Source organism: Haliotis asinina, chromosome 15 (assembly GCF_037392515.1).
Source record: "Haliotis asinina isolate JCU_RB_2024 chromosome 15, JCU_Hal_asi_v2, whole genome shotgun sequence".
In the NCBI taxonomy this organism is placed as follows: domain Eukaryota; kingdom Metazoa; phylum Mollusca; class Gastropoda; order Lepetellida; family Haliotidae; genus Haliotis; species Haliotis asinina.
Genome location: NC_090294.1, coordinates 45,126,914 through 45,146,654, shown reverse-complemented (window position 1 = coordinate 45,146,654; position 19,741 = coordinate 45,126,914). Strand labels below are relative to the sequence as shown.

Sequence of the window (19,741 nt, the reverse complement as noted above, 5' to 3'; positions counted from 1 at the left end):
GACAAGCTCAGGAGATTGATAGCCAGTCCGGCATTCAACCGTAGTAAGATATTCACAGACAACCTGGTTGCCCTACACATGAAGAAAAGCCACATAAAATTCAACCGGCCTGTTTACGTGGGGATGAGCATCCTCGATTTATCCAAACACCTGATGTACGACTTTTACTACAACGAGCTCAAGAAACAGTACGGTGACAGGTGTGAAGTGCTGTACACTGACACGGATTCCCTGCTGATGGAGATTCGAACCGAGGACGTGTACGAGGACATGAAAAAACACCTCGATTTATACGACACCAGCGACTACCCTAAGACCCATGCCATACACAGTACGGTAAATAAAAAGGTCCTAGGTAAGATGAAGGACGAGTGTGCTGGCACGCCCATAGCCGAGTACATAGGTTTGAGACCTAAGATGTACTCCATACTGAAAGCCGACAATAGTGAGATCCGGAAGGCTAAGGGGGTTAAGAAGTATGTGGTGAAACAACACATCAAACACGCCAGATTCAAGGAAGCCCTGTTCAAGACCCGTACCTTTAGACATAAAATGAACACACTTAGAAGTGATGGACATAAGATATACGGACTGACTATAAACAAGACGTCCCTGTCGCCTATGGACACGAAACGTTGGATAGCTATTGATGGGATAAACACATACGCGTATGGACATGAAGGCTATTTGAGGCTATTTACTACAGCCCGCGTGGGTACTGGAAAGGAGCTAGCGCAGTAGATAAGCTAGCTAAAATAGCGCTAGTACCCCCGGAGGAAGCCAAAGCGTGGCTTGAAAAACAAGCCCTGTGGCAGATCTATTTGCCGGCACCACGCTACGTGCCTAGAAGGAGGTTCGGTATTAACATACCTAATAGCGTTCACCAGGCAGACCTACTGTTCCTACCCCACGACAAGAGGTACAAGTATGCCTTAACCGTAGTGGACGTAGCCAGTCGTTACAAGGAAGCCGAACCCTTGACCACGAAAGATTCGGCCCAGGTAGCCAGAGGATTCGAACGTATATACAAACGCAGCCCGCTGACGTGGCCAACAGAGCTGCAAGTTGACCCCGGACGGGAGTTCATGGGTGCCGTGTCACAACTGCTAGCCAAACACGATACAAAGGTCAGGCGTGGCACGGCCGGAGCCCATCGCAGCCAAGCCATAGTTGAGAGATTTAATAGGACTTTGGCTGAGCGCTTGTTCGGCCATCAGTATGCTAGGGAGATGGTCACCCCTGGAAAACGATCGACTGAATGGGTCACGAGGTTACCCAAGGTGGTGTCGGCAATCAACCATGAAGTCACCCGTCTCACCGGTAAGAAACCGGCAGACGCTATCAAACTAAAATCAATAGTTGCAGAGTCGGCCGCTCCATTGCGTGGGAAGGAGAAACAGATACCAGATAGGGCCCTAGTGAGGTATCTATACCAGCCGGGGGAACACGAGGGCGATAGCCGTAAGCGGGCCACCGATCCTATATGGTCAGTCAAAACTTACAACATAGATAAAGTGGATATGAAAGCCGACGAACCTAACTTGTACTACTTGAGGGGTGGGCCGGGTAGGGGGTTTGTAAGAGAAAAATTATTAATCGTACCGTACGGCACAGTGTTACCTCCAACCAATACACGGTAAACTGTTTCATAGACACCCAACCTTTTTGTAGTAGGGGTAATAGTAGCAAGATCTAAGGTCCCAACCAAAGCCTTATTTATTAAATAAGGCTTTGTAGAGACATTTCTTGAAAGTGGTCCAGAACCCCCATTGTATATACTACTCGCCTACAGCAAAAGCATAGGAAGAAGCACCTTCCTCTGTAGTTGTCAACAACAGGAAAACTGATTTGTCCAGTCATGGACAGATGCTGCTTGCATGGTTATTCTGACTGAATATGATGTCCCTTCAGCCCTAAAGCTGGGGAAACGTTGTAAACATGCAAACTCTACATTCTCTGATGAAGGCTCCTGCTTCTCATTCAGCTCTTTTCTCATTCTTTTCCCATTTCAGTTTTAGACAGATTCCAGTTTTCACATAGTTTGTTTGTCTAGATCAAACGAACCTATGATTGCTGGTGTTATACTATGACTACATGGTTGGTGGGGTAGACCTATGGTCAAAGTGTTCGTTCATCAAGCTGAAGACCAGGGTTCAATTCCCCACATGGGTACATTATGTGAAGCCCATTTCTGGTGTCACCTGCAGTGATTTTGATGCAATATTGCTAAAAGCAGCTTTAAACCTCACTCACTCACTCAAACACCCTCCCTCACTCACTCACTCCAAGCCTGGAATCTGTTTAGTCACCTCTAATGACCTTTTCTGAACCAAGTTCCCCGAGGCCAATGAAACAAAACAAACATATATTTCCTGTATTTTCGTTTTATTTTGATTCATGAAAATCCAAAGTTTGCAACAAGTGGGACATGGTCGGAGGCAGCCTTCTCTCTGTAACACAAAACAAAAAATGCCACATAAATCCTTAACAATAAATTTATGAAGGTGTGGGGACCCATGAAGATCAAGGTTGGAATTGGTCTTCAGCAACCCATGCTTGATGTAAGAGACATCTAACAGGATCGGGTGGTCGGGCTACCTGACTTGGTTGACAAATGTCATCATATTCCAGCTGCATAGATCAAAGTTCATGCTGTTGATCACTAGATTGTCTGGTCCAGATAAGATTATTTAGACCACAGCCACATAGCTGGAATATTGCTGAATGTGGCATAAAACTGATGTCACTACCTCACTTTAGGATATGAAAGGCAATATTTCTCACCCCCTCTTTCCATCATCAAGCACCTCTGTGTCCAAGATGTGAATGTTTTTCTGGTTTCTCAAAAAGATGTAATCAATCTGCAACCAACAAGTTATCAGTATCACAATAAGGTCCATTACTCTAAGGCAATACCTTGCTGTGTTACAAATGTCTTTAAGCAACCAATGTTTGTTGCAATATGTGACTGTTGGGATGGGATGATCAAGCTAACAGTCCTGGGTGATGCATATCCCAATAGATCGATGCTCAAGTCAGTAACTGGTTCAGATCAGACTATTTACAGACAGGAGCCATATATTGCATATTGCTGAGGTTGGCAATAACGACAAACTACAACCTCTGTGAATGACAAACTACAACCTCTGTGAAAGACAAACTACAGCCTCTGTGAACGACAAACTACAACCTCTGTGAACGGTGAACGACAAACTACAGCCTCTGTGAACAACAATCTACAACCTCTGTGAATGACAAACTACAGCCTCTGTGAACGACAAACTATGAGAGATCACATATGCTTGTCATAATTATTTACTCAGCCATGCAGAGATTAAAATATCTTTATGTTAATGATATACTAAATACACTGTCAATACTACTCATTAAAAGTTACAGAACAACTGGGTCACAAGTCTCCCTTCTATATACTTCTCAAAAAAAGTCAAGGACTTCTCAATTCTTTCATATTTCTATACATATTCGGCAGTGACAGTAGCACAGAATTGTCATGTCAACATGAAATGACAGCTATGTGGATTTACCCTTTTTGTGAGATCCTTATTTAAAGTGTTGAACGTGTATCCTCCTTCATTACGATGGAGATGCCGCCATGTGTCTATCAGAGATGTTTTCTCTTGCAGGTACCTGGGAAATAAAATTGTTTTATCTATACATGAATAACCGAATAGTTCTTAATCTAAGATCATTGGATATTTTAACTATACATCATATATTTATATACTTATCCTATCTCATGATTTGCACTTCTCCCTGTTGCCTCGACAATGAGTGGAAGGAATGAAAACTTTCACTGTTGGCCTCTCTTGCCCCTGTTCTCCTTACAGGACAGGTCCCTAGTCCCATACAGAGGATGCAGCACGCTCCCCTATCTACCCATGTGACTATCTCAGAGAGATCATTCTCTTCTTGGTGGCAGTGACACTTATCTGTAAGTGCTGTAATCTGAGCAGCAGGGAGGCAGGCGTCAATCATGTAAGATGGGATAAACATAAAACTATACAATTCATAGTTAAAATTTACAATTTTTTAAACATATAGCCCTTACTGCACCTGTTCTACAAGGAAAGCAGTCTGGGCAGCATGGACGTATCGACAAGAGAGGCCTACAGGGAAAAATTTATTCGTTCCACTCGTTGATGAGGCACAAGAGAGAAGTGCAAAGCGTGAGATAGGATAAAGAAAAGGTAGGTATTCCCACTGATGTTCAAATATTTTTACAAAAACACAGAGGTCTAAAAGTATACCAAACTCCATGGAACAAAAAGAAAGGAAACGCAAAGTTCAGCTCGATAGGTTTGAGAGAGGTCTTTGTATTTTTATTAAGATACTACAAAAACAACAGGACAAGAGCTGACCCCCACTACCAAACATATATTGACTAAATTTCATGAAATATTTTGGGAAAATTGAATACGGCAGCCATATTGAAAACAGAAAGTGAAGCTCCTTGTTCAATGTCATCATGTTGGGAATTATCAATTCCATCGATCAAGGGGTTCATGAGGAAAATGTGTTTGGTATGCATGCCAGACAATACGTGAGATGAAGAAAAACCAGCTACAATTAACTTTCAGTGAGTGAGTGAGTGACTTTAGATTTACCCCACATGTAGCAATATTCCAGTAATATCACCGCTGAGGACACCAGAAATGGGTTTCACACACAGTGCCCATGTCAGTAACTGAACCCGGGTCTTTGATGTGACGAGCTTAATCTCTAGGCTACCCCACCTCCAACTAATCTTTTGGGTGATCTAAAAATACATCAATAATACAACAACTGCACATACATAGGACAGAGGGATAGTCTAGTGGTTAGAGCGTTGGTTGTCATATTGAAGCCCCGGATTCGATTCCCCACATTGGTACAATGTGTGAAGCACATTCCTGGTGTCCCTACCAGATATTGCTTTTTTCTGGATATACTGCTAAAATCAATATAAAATCAAACTCAGAACCAACATATTCATACAATGCATAAATACAATAAAGAAGAAGACTGGGAAACTTCAAAACAACCATCAGTCACTCTGAAACATCATAATTTGAGTTTCTACATCAAGATCTCAACTAAAATATCCCCATACCATAAGAGTGATCGCAAGTTCAGTTCAGTTTATCCAGCAATCCGAGAAAGACAGACGGACAGTGCACTTTACCCCTTATATAACAGTATTCAGCCAACATGTATTTTTCCAAGGTTTCCCACAACTATAACCGCCTATACCCGTCCATTCATAACATCAAATGGCTAAAGGAAGGCATAATTATCTTGACAAACACTGCAACATAACAAAATTATTACAAGGTTGCCATGACCAACCTTATTGCATTCTCTTGTGGTTCAGCATTTAAGTCCCCTGTCAAAATGGCTGCACCCTCAAACTTGCCCATGTAGTTCCACATCTCCCGCACTGACTGTTCCCTGGCTTCGTGACTCAAAGACAGGTGGGTGTTGAAGATATGGACCTGGAATCAAGGAATCTTGCACTGTATCTGTAGCAGCCATTAAAGTTCTAAAGTGAACAAACAGTGGAATGACTCCATAATCTACTAATCTGACAATGTAAGGACGTCATCTGTAGGATGACTCCAGGCCCTGCTAATCAACCCCTATCTTCTGGGCCTCATATCAGGGTACAGACTTAAGAAAGAAGCATACAACTTCATTGATGACAACCTCTTGTTGATCGTATGAACAAAAAGTTGTCACCCACAAACTTGTTTACTTCATTTTTGACTCACCAACTTCTAGAATGATGGTCAAACAATCACTGAGACTTATTTTTCTCAAATTTAATATGTACAAGCCCAGACTCACACTGGGCACCAGTGTAGCAGCCAAAAAAGACCATACTGGGATTGAACCACAGATTTCTGATCCAAAGTTGGATGCCTTGTTCACATGCCCAAAAAGGTTAACCCCTCAGCAACCTTTTTAAGCTGACAAGATAAGGGTGTTAGTTATGGGACTACTCACAGAATCCAAGCCCTGCTATACACTGCACCATTATTAGCTATAAATAGACCTGATGCACAGCCCTGAACACAACAAATACCACTGAACAGATTTACAATATTCTGAATCCCTGCCTTTAACATTTGTTGTTTAATGTCTCACATGACAATATTCCAGCTGAAAGATCATAGCCTTTAAACATGTTAAATGATTCAAGTGAGTGAGTTTAGCATTACGCCATTTTTAGCAAGCAATATTCCAGCAATATCACAGCAAGGGATACTGGAAATGGGCTTCATACATTATATTCATGGGGGGAATCAAACCGGGTCTTCAGCTTGATAAGTGGACACACCGACCATTAAGCTACCACCTGCCCTGTGAATGACAAAATCTGGACAAGGCACAACAGTTATTGAGGACCAACAATCCATACAGTTTGCATATGCTTAACTACCATCCAGATGATTCCGGTCTTTTACTATTCCAGAATCTGACCAACTCATCTGATAAGCTGTCTCTAAATGTCTACTACTATGCAATACAAAAGATAAACTGTGAGTGGATGCCCACTTGCTGAAGTAGAGATCATTTGGAGTCCTGATGCACAGACCTGAACAGTGTGAACACCCTTCAGGCAGATTCAAAATTGACTGAATCCATGTCAATAAACCTCAAATGACCATTTATCTGATGCATCATGTTTCAATAAAATATTTTGTGTACTTATTGTTTATTTCAGTTATATCACTGGGCCTGGATTTTCGAAGCTCTCTTAGCGCTAAGATAGTCGTAAGTTAATGTATGGCACTCATGACTATCTTAGCGATAAGATATTGATTTGGAGAGAAAGCATGGAGCATTGCCAGTTTATTGGGTTTGAAACCACAAACATCAGAACAGCAACTGGCTCCTCACAGTGATTTAGCCAAATCAGGAGCTCTCAAGACTTTTGCTGCCAACAGTGATGGCTCCTCACACTGCTGGAAAGTCTACAGCCATGTGTGGAGTTAAACTAACAGCAAACATTGAAGGTACATTTAGACACAAGTGATGACTGGTAATGCAAAATATTCTTCATCAGCTGAATTATTTCTTTGCTTGTAAATTTATTGGTCATTTCTCTTTTCATGTGATTGCCACAGTGCAAATTTAAGTGATAGTTTTTCTCTGGTTAGGAAAGAGCTTTGGATCGTGCTTTTCAAGGGAGACCACTCTGAAGGATTGTGCTCCTTGTACGACTACACTATCCTCAGTAGGTGAGAAGACAGTCAACTTACAGTTTTCTGATTTGGAAGCTGAATCTCGACATGCTGACACATTCTCTGATGAAGATCGGCACTGTTACTTTGATTCCTGAAACACAAGAGATTAACAACTACACATTAAGACAAGTTACAGTTAGTTTATTTAATGCCACAATCATCAATATTCCAGCCATATGGTGGAGGGGTGTAAGTAACTGAGTCAGGCAATCCAGTGATCAACAGCCTGACCATCCATACACATAATTCGGATGCAATGACCAGGTCAGTGAGTCTGACCACTCAGTCCCACTTGTCGCTCCTTAAAATAGTCTTGGGGTATGGAAGGCCAGTTCTAACTCCGATCTTCACAAGTAGATAAGCAGTGTTGTAAATATGAATGCACACATTCTTAGGTCCTAACTTCTAAAAATATGTCAGATGTTTCAAATTCAAACACTAAAACAACAGTTTCAAAATCATTTGTGTGCGTATTTGTCTGGATATTCAAAACCCTGTTAATTTTACAGTTAACCTACTTTTCCTTATCTGCTTAACAGATTGTTAGTGTCTAACAGTATGTTAAAATTTGAACAGCGGGCCAGGTCAGAAAGATCACTGACTTTGCATGGTGGCTGGATCAGAGTATAATCTATATTTCAATGTGGAAGTGTATACACAAATGAAACATAAAATATTGTTAACTGGGGAACTTTGTATCAATACTACCTAAGACTGCCAAGTTTCAAATCCGTCAAAGTGTGTGTGTATGAGTTTGCGTGTATCTGTGAGGACTTTTTTTTGTATCTATGAAGCATTAACCTGTTCCAACATTCATTGCTCTGTGATGCAAATCATGTAAAAGCCTACCTGAAGAGAGGCAGCGAGTGGTGAGATGTGATGGGGTAGCGCGAGAACACGGCCACGCCCTCCTCTGTCCGCCCATCCCTCACACTGTTCATCTGTAGTTGTGCTGGCTGGTACACAAACTGGAACATGAACTGGGAGGTGTTCATTTAATTCAGGGTTTAAAATGAATAATGTTTGCTTCACATTAGTTCCCTGTCTATGCTAAGAAAGATACCAGGATTCTTTAGTGACAATGCCTATCCAATTGTTATGTATAAAAAGAAACGTGATGGAGAAAGGAAAAATTATGCCATGAACAGTATAATTCAGGAAATATATTTGGGTATTCAGATATGGCTAAAACTATTATCATCAATCTTGGTGAAAAGAATGGGACTAAACCTTCCCTGACACTGCTCAAGTGTGTAAGCTAAATCTGATTTCTGTACACAGACCTCACCTGGTACCCTTGAAGCATGTCTGCGAGGTGTTGAGCTTGATTTGGTCCCAGGGTTCCACCCTTCTGGTATTCAAACCTCACCTCCTGGAATGCTATGATATCTGGCTTGTAGGTATTTATCACCTTAAAACACACAAAGACCAATTTGAATCTTGACAATTATCCTGACTACAAATAATACAGTTAACCAAAACATCTGTCTGTTTTGCTAAAATGCCACTCAAGAAATTATGTCATACAATAATATTTATTTTGCAGTAGGAGGGAAGGACAGTTCCACTGATGGGATTTAATATTTCTAGCAATATTCCAGCATAAACATGGTGGGGAACACCAGAAATGGACTTCATACATTGTATCCGTGTTGGGAATCGCACCCGGGCCGTCAGCGTGATAAGTGAACTCTTCATCCATGGTGCTACCCCACCAAAAGAAAGGGTATCACCCAACTTTAACACAACATGAGGAAAAATGAATGGGTTGTATTTTCATACACAATAACTTCACATCACAGTGGACATCACGGATAAGATTCCTCAAATCATCTGACTCCATTGTGCCCTGTCAATCAACATTTCAACTCTATACAGTCCTATTGATCATTCATGATTCCTGGAAATCCCACTCCCAGTTCAGTTGAAGCAACTGAGGTCCTAGGAATTTATAGTGTTTATAAAGAAGTGTCTTCATCAGTTAGATACAAACATTCTGAAATCAATTTCTGAAGAAAATATTCAAAATATGCACATTTCCAGTGAAACATAACAATCTTAATAATTCAATTACTATATATTCTACAAACTTTATTCTGTCGACAGTGTGATATCAAAGTGGTGAAAACATTCACTCATCATGCCAAAGGTCTGTGTTCAATTCCCCAAATGGGTACAACATGTGAAGATCATTTCTGGTGTCTCTAATGTGGTATTGCGGGACTATAGCTGAAGGCAGAGTAAAACCCAAACTATACTTTCATGTGACTCAAAATTGAGAATCTGGTTTGTCACAATGATTTCTTTATGAAAGCAATGAAATCACTCACAAAGTTTAGAATTACCTGCCCAAGTCTTTTAATCCGGTCCACATAATGATGGCTCCCTTTTTCAGGTCGAGAGTTAAAGTTCCACGTATTGTAAGTCATTATTGTAAAATTTAAATAGATATCAGATCTTTTAACACAGGACCTTGAGACAGTCTGCGCACCACCGTCTGTATACAAGCTCCTCTGAAATCTGTTATCACAGGAATGTAGATCTCTCAGAACGTCTGCTCTCCGCAGTGTGCAGGATCTTGTAGAAAACAGGGCAGGATCCGTAGATCCATCGCTTGACAACACTGAACATATTGATGAATGTGACTCCTCATGGAGTGGTACTGTGGTTTGATTGTTCCTCTGATGAGGAGATAACTCTTCATTTGTGGATGTGTAAGAAAATATGTGAAAGTTCCCTTTGGGATACATTGTTACAACAAAATTGTGTTTGAAAATAAAATCTTTGGACATCCAAATAATTTGGAATGTGTATGTGGATCCAAACACAAGCAACGTCGACATTGGCTTTGGTTTGTGTTCTTGGGACATGACGCTGTGAAGGTAAGGTTCTCGGTCGTCACTTGTAAATGCAAGTTTCTGAAAATTAAAATAAATATATACACAACATAAATTTGATTTAATGTGTGAGTGACTTTGATTTTGTGCCACTTTTACAATGTCATGGGATATCAGAAATTCTCTTGGACAAAAATAAATCTCTGATATTTATCGTTAACTAAACAATATTTAGTTAACAACTGTGAATCTCTATAATCTATAACAATAATTAGTCACGTAGGGCATGGAATGTTATTTCACTAGAATTGGAATGAATATATTCTGATGCCAACGTAACCATGGTAATGGCAAAATAATTGTGATGGAATTAGAACAAAAGAGTCTGTGAATCAAAGTGAGACACTTAATCCATACGAAATATGATTTATTTAGAGTTGGAAAGAAAGCGAGTGAGTGGTTTACAATTCTTCTAGCAATATTCCATCAAAATCACAGCAGAGAGCCCCATCAATGGGCTTCACACATTGTACCCACGCAGGGATCGAACCTCTGTGGAGCAACGAGCGAAAGCATCATCCAATAGACTACGCCACTGCACCTTGAAATGAAAGAGACTCAGTTCAGTTTCAGCATGTCGACTTACCACTGTGAGTTTAAGCTCACATTTTTCTCTTCGGACTACACACTGTGTTTCTGACAGAATTTTACACAGTCAGGCTTAAAAAACAGAATCAAAATAGTAACAAACGAGTTCAAGACAACTGCTTCAACTACGTATATCTACCAGCAGTTAAGAGTGACTGCACATCCACTTGGAACAAGAACCATCTCCATATGGGGTTGGTGGGGTAGGTGAATGGCTAAAGTGTCCGTTTGTCATGCTGAGTTTGACTCCCCACATGGCTACAATGTGTGAAGCCCACTTTTGATGTCCTGCCGTGATAATGCTGGAATACAACCAGACTTACTTGCATAATCAACATCTGAATTGTCTTACCATTCTAAGAATGCTTCGAACGCTGTATGGAAGCAGATTTCCATCAGTATTCCTTAAGTGCTGAGTTGTATGTCGTTCCAGGAATGCTATGGCTGTCTGAAACAGAGGTGGCATCAGTTAAAAATATTGTCACAGTAACCAAGAAGAATTTAGACCAAATAATGTCATGGAGATGTTTGTCTTAAGTTTACGCAACCAAAATTTGTGCTGCTCTCAATCTACACTCAAGCTTACTGCAATCACACACGACAGTTTCAAATGAGTGAGTGAGTGAGTGAGCAAGCGAGTGGTCTTTTGAGTGAGAGAGGTTTTGAGCCACTTGTTGCACTATTCCAGTCATATCACAGCATGGAATACCAGAAATGGGCTTCACACGTTGTACCCATGTGGGGAATCAACCTCGTGTCTGAAGCATGACAAGAGAAGACTTTAACCATCAGGTTACTCCATAGCCTAAGTTTTAATCAGGAGTGATTATGTTAGTTTTCACACCACCACAGACAATTCACTAGCATCACTGACTAACAGAGACATCTATTTGCTTCACAAATTTGAGTGTTTTGTAGTGTGTTTGAACATTTCTTAGAAAATCTTCACACTACTTTTACATGGTTTTAACAATCATTATGCCACTAATGAGTCTCACATACAAATTTGAATATACACCACTTCTTTAATTACAGATATACAGTTGGATAGAGTTTACTTTTAGGTGCACCAACATTAGAGTCCATTTAACTCTACTTTGAAAAGTTTTCCAGCAAAAGGGATGCAACTCTGCATAACTAACTGTGTCTCCAAAGATGACATGCATGAACTTCAGAGAAAATTTTGAGAGCAGATGTCAAGTTTACCTGAACAGCTTTTGAGACATCCTCTTCTTCAAGAGTTGCACTTGAAGATGGCAGTCGCCAGATGCCGCCATATAGAATGTTGTCATAATCTGGAATTAAATATTTATATCTCACTTAATCGTTTCATCTTCATATATTGCTCCATCCAGTCGTTTCCACAACTTAAAAAGTGTATAATTTCAATTTCAATATTGAAAAATAGGAAATGTTAAAATTCAACTTTGTCCCCTTCAGATTAAAGGCCTGGGTTTCAAATGCATTAGTGGTTCTCCAGCTGTAGTAATATAGCTAAACATGGTAAATGGGGTCCTTTCAGCACAGGTGGCAAAATATATGTACCCTAAACCACAGGGTAACGATGCATTAAACTATCGATGGACTGCAATTGTTGAGTCGCCGATAGCAATGAAGTATTGAAGTACTTTGGTACTGAAAAAGTATTGGTGCATCGATTGTATGTGCATCCATCAATAGTTTCAGTAAATGACTTCTGGTGACAAATGTGCAGTGCAAAATACAGGAGGTACCAGATTGGTTCAGTGTTATTTACAGTTATCGGCCCATGTGACCTCTTAAACAAACTCGGTCTTGGTTTCAAGTTTGTCATCAGTTTTTAACAGAGACTAAAATTACTTCAGTTAATTTTATTTAATATAAACTATAGATTCATTTGGGAAATGACTTCAACTGAGATACTACTGCAATAGTATTGCAATAGTTGGTGGCAACAGACTATCACTATTGCAATAGTATGTTGCAATAGACTATTTCTTCCAAAAGAAGCTACGAAAACACTAACTCTCTCCTTTACCATTTCTCGCCTCAGCTATTGTAACAGTCTTCTCGCCAAATATCCAAATATTAACCTAAACAGGATCCAGAGAATTCAAAATAAAGCTGCTCGCCTTGTCTCTCTGTCACCCATGCTGAAACACATCACACTGGCATTCCAATGTGTAACTCTCAAACAGCACCACAGTACCACTGTGACTTACTTCCATTGTACTATCCCAACAGAACCCTTCGGTCTCAATCTAAACATCTGTTTACTGTGTTCCAAAAGTGAAACTCTCCAGATACGGGAAGAAATCCTTCGCATATGCTGGTGGAACTGCTTTGAACAATCTTCCCCTTGATGTCTGTCAATGTCAATCCCTTTCTGGCTCCAAAACAACCATCAAAACCCATCTTTTCTGCCAAGCTTTCATCTGATCAATCCTCACTACGCTTTGAGCACAATATCCATGTTTGTGAAAAGGGCAATAAAAATCCACTATTGCCATTGTTATCGCAATACTTGTTTCCCCCCTCAACAGTCTCTCTTACTAAACAAAGTCAAAATACAAAAACATACCACTTCACTTAAACATACTGGTGTCTGCTCCACCCTTGAGTAACATAAAAATGATTAAGACACAGAATTTACATCTTTCTGAACATTTCACATATTTATAATTGAAAACAAACCCAACATTTTAACAACAGTCAAAATGATGGCGTTGTTGAAAGGAATATAGTCTTTCAGTTTTGTACGAACAAATTAAGCTCCTAGTATTTTAGGGTAAGGTAAACCCTGATGACATTAATTAACTTCTTAGTTGAATTGTTTACATATGCCAGATCCATAGGCCATAGGCCAGATCGACAAATTTTAGAAATGAGTTTTCGGATGCATCAATGTTCATAAAGCTGTAAAATATCAGAAATAGTCAATTATTTTGTACATGTTGTGTAGTGACATTACCTGGTTCGTCATCTTGACAGAGGGCAAAGCATAGACAACTCAGTATTATTGACACCGCTTGCTTCATCTTCCTGACTAGAAATGCTCATTTTTTCAGCAGTGTCATCCACACATTTGTTGACACGATGAATGTAGTACTCCACGCATCATTGCAAGAAATGGCGCTGTAAGGAGTCGGGTGAAAATCCGGATTAGACTCGGGAAAGTCCGGAATTCTTATAACGCCACCCAGCTGCAACAAGTAGTGTAAACTTTGGCCTTAAAAACAATTACTGTCAAAACGTGTGGCTGTCATTAGTTTATTGTTGAAGGTTGTTGGACCTTTGTTTAATCGATTTAATTGTTTAATTCAATTTATTTTAATTTGATTTAATTTAATTGTTTAATTGTTTTATCTAAAAACGATAATGTACTTGAAATTTATCCCTGAAATTTAGCTAGCCCACGGAATTTAAGTCGCTTGTCAGAGGACGGTTGGGAGGTATGGCGCTGTGTTTTGAGGTTCTTGTTTATGTCAACAGACATACAACAAGATATACATTTGTACAGCTTATTATTCTATATATTATATTAAAAAACAGTAAGTATAGGTAATTGAAATAATTTGTTCTGGGTACTCTACATGAATAAAATGTAAATTTTGAAACTTTTTTTGTGATTTGATATCCCCTGCTTCACAACAATAGTATACAATCATGTCACAATGCTCGATAAGATGTAGGGCAACACATAGGTGTAGTTTGGGGAAAGTCATGGACGAAACATATGCTGTGGTTGTCGCTCTAGGTGTAGCTAGATGAAGAATTAAACATTTATACACAATTGGATTTTCTTCTGTTTTATCAATAGCCTATAGCTATAAATATTGTGCATTACACATGATTGGCGAACTAGCCCAGGTTAGATCAGAAAGGATTGGCGTATTAGCTAAGGTTATAGATTATAGAAAGGATTGGCGTATTAGCTAAGGTTATAGATTATAGAAAGGATTGGCGTATTAGCTAAGGTTATAGATTATAGAAAGGATTGGCGTATTAGCTAAGGTTATAGATTATAGAAAGGATTGGCGTATTAGCTAAGGTTATAGATTATAGTAAAGATTGGCTTATTAGCTAAGGTTAGATCAGAAAAGATTGGCGTATTAACTAATGTTACCTTAGAAATTAAAATTTTAAACTGTTTCAGTAACATGTATGTTGAGACTATAGCCGTGATTAATATTCATTAAACGTACGTGAATATGTGTGTGCGCGCATTGTGTGTCATATAAGTTCGACACAGTGTTGTTTGCATTGTCAAACTCGAATTGCTTTGCATATTAAATTTGTTGACTGAGTTTAGATTTACCCCGATTTCAGCAATACTTCAGCAATATCACTGGGGAATCGAACCTGGGTATTCAGCGTGACGAGCTAGGCTACCTACAGACCGTTTCGGATATTGAATAATTCTGGTAGAAGGATTGTCAGGTTGCTAAGTGGCCAAAATACCATGACTAGGTCGAGTTTCCAATAACAGTAGTTTCTGAAGATAACTTCATGGCATCGCCATGATATATTAACACTCAGAGGATATACGGCCAAACTGTGCGGAACAGGTTGAAAGAGATTGGTCTGAGAGCCAGGAAACCCGACGTCGGAGACGTGCTTCGTCGTCACCATCGCGTTCAACGTCTCCGTTATCTGAAGGTATCAACTTAGTTGTATAGACATTACGTTCTTCTGAAATGGGGTAGAATTTCATGCACTAAAGTCTATTTATAGACGAGTTATACATGTTTCAAAATGCAACATTTTCGCAACAGATTTCTAGTCTACGCGTTTCACGTCGTATTTTGCACGTCGACCTCCGTGGCAATGGGTGCTAAGTACTTGAAATTACTAATTATAATATTAATGGCATGTTGTTATGGCCCAATAACTGCACATCTGTTTCTCCGTGTGCAGCGAGTAAGTCATCTAGAACGCTCCGAAACGCGTGTTCGATTTGAACTCTCACAGATCAAATTTAGCTGAATATTAGTTTGCCAGACATGGAAAACAATACGATTGCTCCAAAGGTAGAACATATTTATTGGTCTTTGCTAACTGAACATAGTTAGAGTGAGTGAGTGAGTTACTATTTTAAGTCCCATCGGCAGTATTTCAGTTATCTTGACTAGCCAAGTTATGGATTTACAATAACTGAGGTGAATGATAAAACATTGTCAGTGAAGGACAGCCAACTAGATTATCACAGATATAATTTTAAAACTTGTAATTAAATCCAAAATATTCTATCTATACGTATCAAGACAATTTAAGAACAGGTAGATTGTCAACAAATGAAGCAAAGTCACTGTTCTGAACATAGTGATAAATCTTACGCCTAAATCGGTGCTTAAACGCCCAAGGAACATTGGCAACATTATCAAATGAATTGTATTCTGTGGAGTACCGTCATGAAACGCACATTGATGTATTACAGTCAAACAGCCTAAGTAAACTGGTTTCAGTAATATTCGTTACGCTCTTACGCTGTGAACCAGTAGAGGAGTGTATCGTGTAATACTTGCACTAAGTGTGCTCAGGTTGTGCAGTCAAATACTGTTATGTAGAACGTCTCGAAGTAAGGGCATGGTTTCTGCGTTCACCTATTTAGGTATCAATTAGCGAATGTGTGGAACATCGGATATCTCGAAGTGTCTACGTAAGGCACTTTAATCTACACACACACACACACACACAGAGATAGAGAGAGAGAGAGAGAGAGAGAGAGAGAGAGAGAGAGGTTATGTCTTGGATACTGTTTTTTCCAGCACTGAGAGTAAAGAATGTCTATTTCCTAACATATCGATTTGTGTGGAGAAAAAATGGTGACTTTAGTGTCAGAATCAGTAATGACGAGGTAGGAGAGAGAGTGAGAGAGTATTGTGTGTGTGTGAGAGAGAGAGAGAGATAGACAGAGAGGAAGAGATATATAGAGTGTGATAAGAGACAGATGCAGTATTACAATTGTGTATGTATGTATGTATGTATGTATGTGTGTGTGTGTGTGTGTGTGTGTGTATGCATACATGAGTGATGAGTGTATAGATGTATAGATGAGTGAAGAGATCGTGGAGATAGCGAGAGAGACGCACACACACACACAGCTAGTACAGACAGACAGACACACACACACAGACACACACACACACACACACACACACACACACACACACACACAGAGTACGATGGCTTGCGAATCTACTAGATATATTTTGACAGGTCCAATGACATGTTTTTGCGTTCTGCAGGGGACCAAGCTTTGCTGCAGGTGCCGTGACTGAATATTTCCTTCACAACGTCTCTCTCGTGAATATCATCGAGGAACAGGCTATTTACGCATACAGGTACTGTCATTTTTCTCATACATGTAACATATTTCACATGTAATTATACTGACAAAACACATGCTCTCACAAATCAATTGCAACTCATAAGGTAACATATTGAATAGCTATGTAATGACTTTACAAATGTTTATTGGTAATAATTTGAATAAGACTTTGTGTCGATGTCGATTGCCCGCTGATTCACTCAGTCAATCACTCAGATGTTGTTCATATTTATTAATCGTATGTCAGTTATATGTTCAAATCGTATACACGTACCAGATATAGTGGTGTGACGATTCATCGATAGGTATCGACCAATGGGCCGCTTATACAGTGAATCGATACAGAGTTTTCCATTGTCGTATATCCCGACACAATACGTAAAATGGGGACAATACATCGACGTTTAATTCTGAATGTTGCCGAAACGTATGTCAAGAAAAAAGACTTGCTTTTATTTGATGACTGGAATATATGCTGACTTACTTTCCTTTCATTAGTAAAGTTACGTTTCCTCCGAAGTTCTTGCGTCAAGAACTCTGTCAGACTTGCATGTCATTAACACTTCTCAAAGTCCGTGTACAGTTTTGATTATCTCGTTTCCCAATGAACTTTGAATCAGGGAGACTATATAGAGAAGGAGAGGAAACTCTTCGAAAAGCCCTTGAACGTATGCCGCGGGTCTTTACGTAACCAGTGCAGTCAATATGGTGGCAACTTAGTATTTAAGACTGAATCCGGTTTATTTTCAACAGCTGATTAAATTTGCTGAGTGTTGTGACAACTGAAATCTTACATGTAGAAGATAAGTTAAGAATTATGTCACTTCAGTTTAAGTTAAATACTTGGTATTAGTGTCTGTGTTAGGACAGAAGATTTGTAGTAACGTTTCAAGTATGTTATAGCTCACTGGTTTCCATTCTCGGTTCACCGTGAATACAGACTAAATTGTGTCGGTAAAAGGTTCTTTCACACATTCGTTTAATCTTTAGAAGGGAAACATACCTGTAGTTAAAAGGTATTTGCAAGTAATAGTGATATTTATGAGTGAGTGAGTGAGTTAATATTTAACGTCACATCGGCAATATCTCAGCCATATCGTGACGAGAACGTTTAATACTGAAGTGAAATATATGGATACTATAAAAACCTGTCAACGAGGGACAGTAAAACAACTAGAACATCACAAATATGATTAAAACTAGTGTGGAAAGTTAAAACTTATATCACTATTCGGACAATACAATATAAAATCAGGCTATAGATTGCCAACAACTGAAGGTAGATCACCATACTAGGGACCATGGGGACTTACAGTACCTTTGCTACCTGCATGGACCCTAGTTGGATTTACATCATCCCCCCCCCCCCCCCCCCCCCAGCTGTTAGCAATTTAGTCATATCTAGCCAAAAATTAAAAATACACATATACTACGACTAAAAACAGTGGAAGTCTAAACGTACAGGAAATGTTTTGGGACTTACGTACCCTCTCAGGAGGACAATAATTTTACGGTACTTCAACCCCCTTTGAGGGTACAGCCACTAACAATTCTAGTTACTAATCTAAACTACCATGAATTAAAATACAGCTATCTACAGAACATAATAATCAAAATTCAAAGATGAAATCAATTTCTTTTAAAAATCCAAGAATTAAATGAGAACTTACGGTGTTAAAAAGATCCTTAATTGTTTTTACATTGAAATATTTATCCCTTATGATGGAGAATTCAACACAGTCAAGCAAGATATGCTTGACCGTGGTTCTCTCATCACAAGGGATGCAAAACGGAGGATCCTCACCTTTCAATAGGTAGGAATGAGTATATCTAGTATGGCCAATACGACATCGCCGCATGATTACCTCTTCAAATCTGGACTGACAACCCAAGTAGGAATAACCAATATACGGTTTTATTTCATGTAATTTATTTATACCTACTTGGGTGTCCCACGTCTTCTGCATTAGATCACGGATGTAAGTTCTAATGCTAGATTTATAATCGCTATTTGGAATAAGAAGTGGTGTCACAGATTTGTTGAGTGCTGCCTTGGCAGCAAGATCGGCCATTGCGTTACCGGAAATGCCTACGTGGCTGGGTAACCAACAAAAGACGATGTCGTATTGGCCAGTGGCAAGATTATTATACAATTCAATAATTTCTATTATAAGTGGATGTTTACAAGAAATATTTTTAATAGCCTGAAGACAAGAAAGAGAGTCGGAATATATTATATACTGTTTTCGTTTAGGGTGTCTTTTAATATATTTAAGAGCTGTTAGTATGGCGTTAGCTTCTGCTGTAAAAATAGAACTGTTATCAGGTAATCTAGACGATATTGTTCTGGATCCAACGACAGTGGCACAAGCCACAGCGCCACCGTCCCTGGACCCATCTGTAAATAAGGATTTATAATTGCTGTATTTATGTTTCAGTTGATTATATTCTTGTTTATATTGTAATTCATTTGTTTCTGATTTTTTAAATGTAGTTAATGTTAGGTCAACTTGTGGCCTAACCAACTGCCATGGGGGAGAGGAAAGAAGACGGAAAGGAGCTATATTGTTCAGCTCAATACCAGCAGCAGCAATAAACAGCTTTATTCTGAGTCCAAGAGGTGGAACAAGAGAAGACTTTTTGCTATACAAATCCTCATAAAGGGGATTGAAGACACAGTTATATGCAGGGTTAGATTC

The 19,741-nt window shown here is 39.3% G+C and overlaps 1 protein-coding gene across 1 annotated transcript; it reads right to left on the bottom strand.

The window, feature by feature from the left end:
- Nucleotides 1-2,368: 2,368 nt before the first annotated feature.
- Nucleotides 2,369-13,850, bottom strand: LOC137265209 (uncharacterized). Its single transcript, XM_067800553.1, has 11 exons — nt 13,683-13,850; nt 11,939-12,027; nt 11,085-11,180; nt 9,593-10,165; nt 8,536-8,658; nt 8,097-8,215; nt 7,263-7,338; nt 5,347-5,492; nt 3,546-3,648; nt 2,785-2,861; nt 2,369-2,450 (listed from the first exon to the last, which is right to left on the bottom strand). Exons 1-11 carry the CDS (start codon nt 13,747-13,749, stop codon nt 2,396-2,398), a joined length of 1,524 nt encoding a protein of 507 aa, XP_067656654.1. The 5' UTR covers nt 13,750-13,850; the 3' UTR covers nt 2,369-2,395.
- Nucleotides 13,851-19,741: the final 5,891 nt, after the last annotated feature.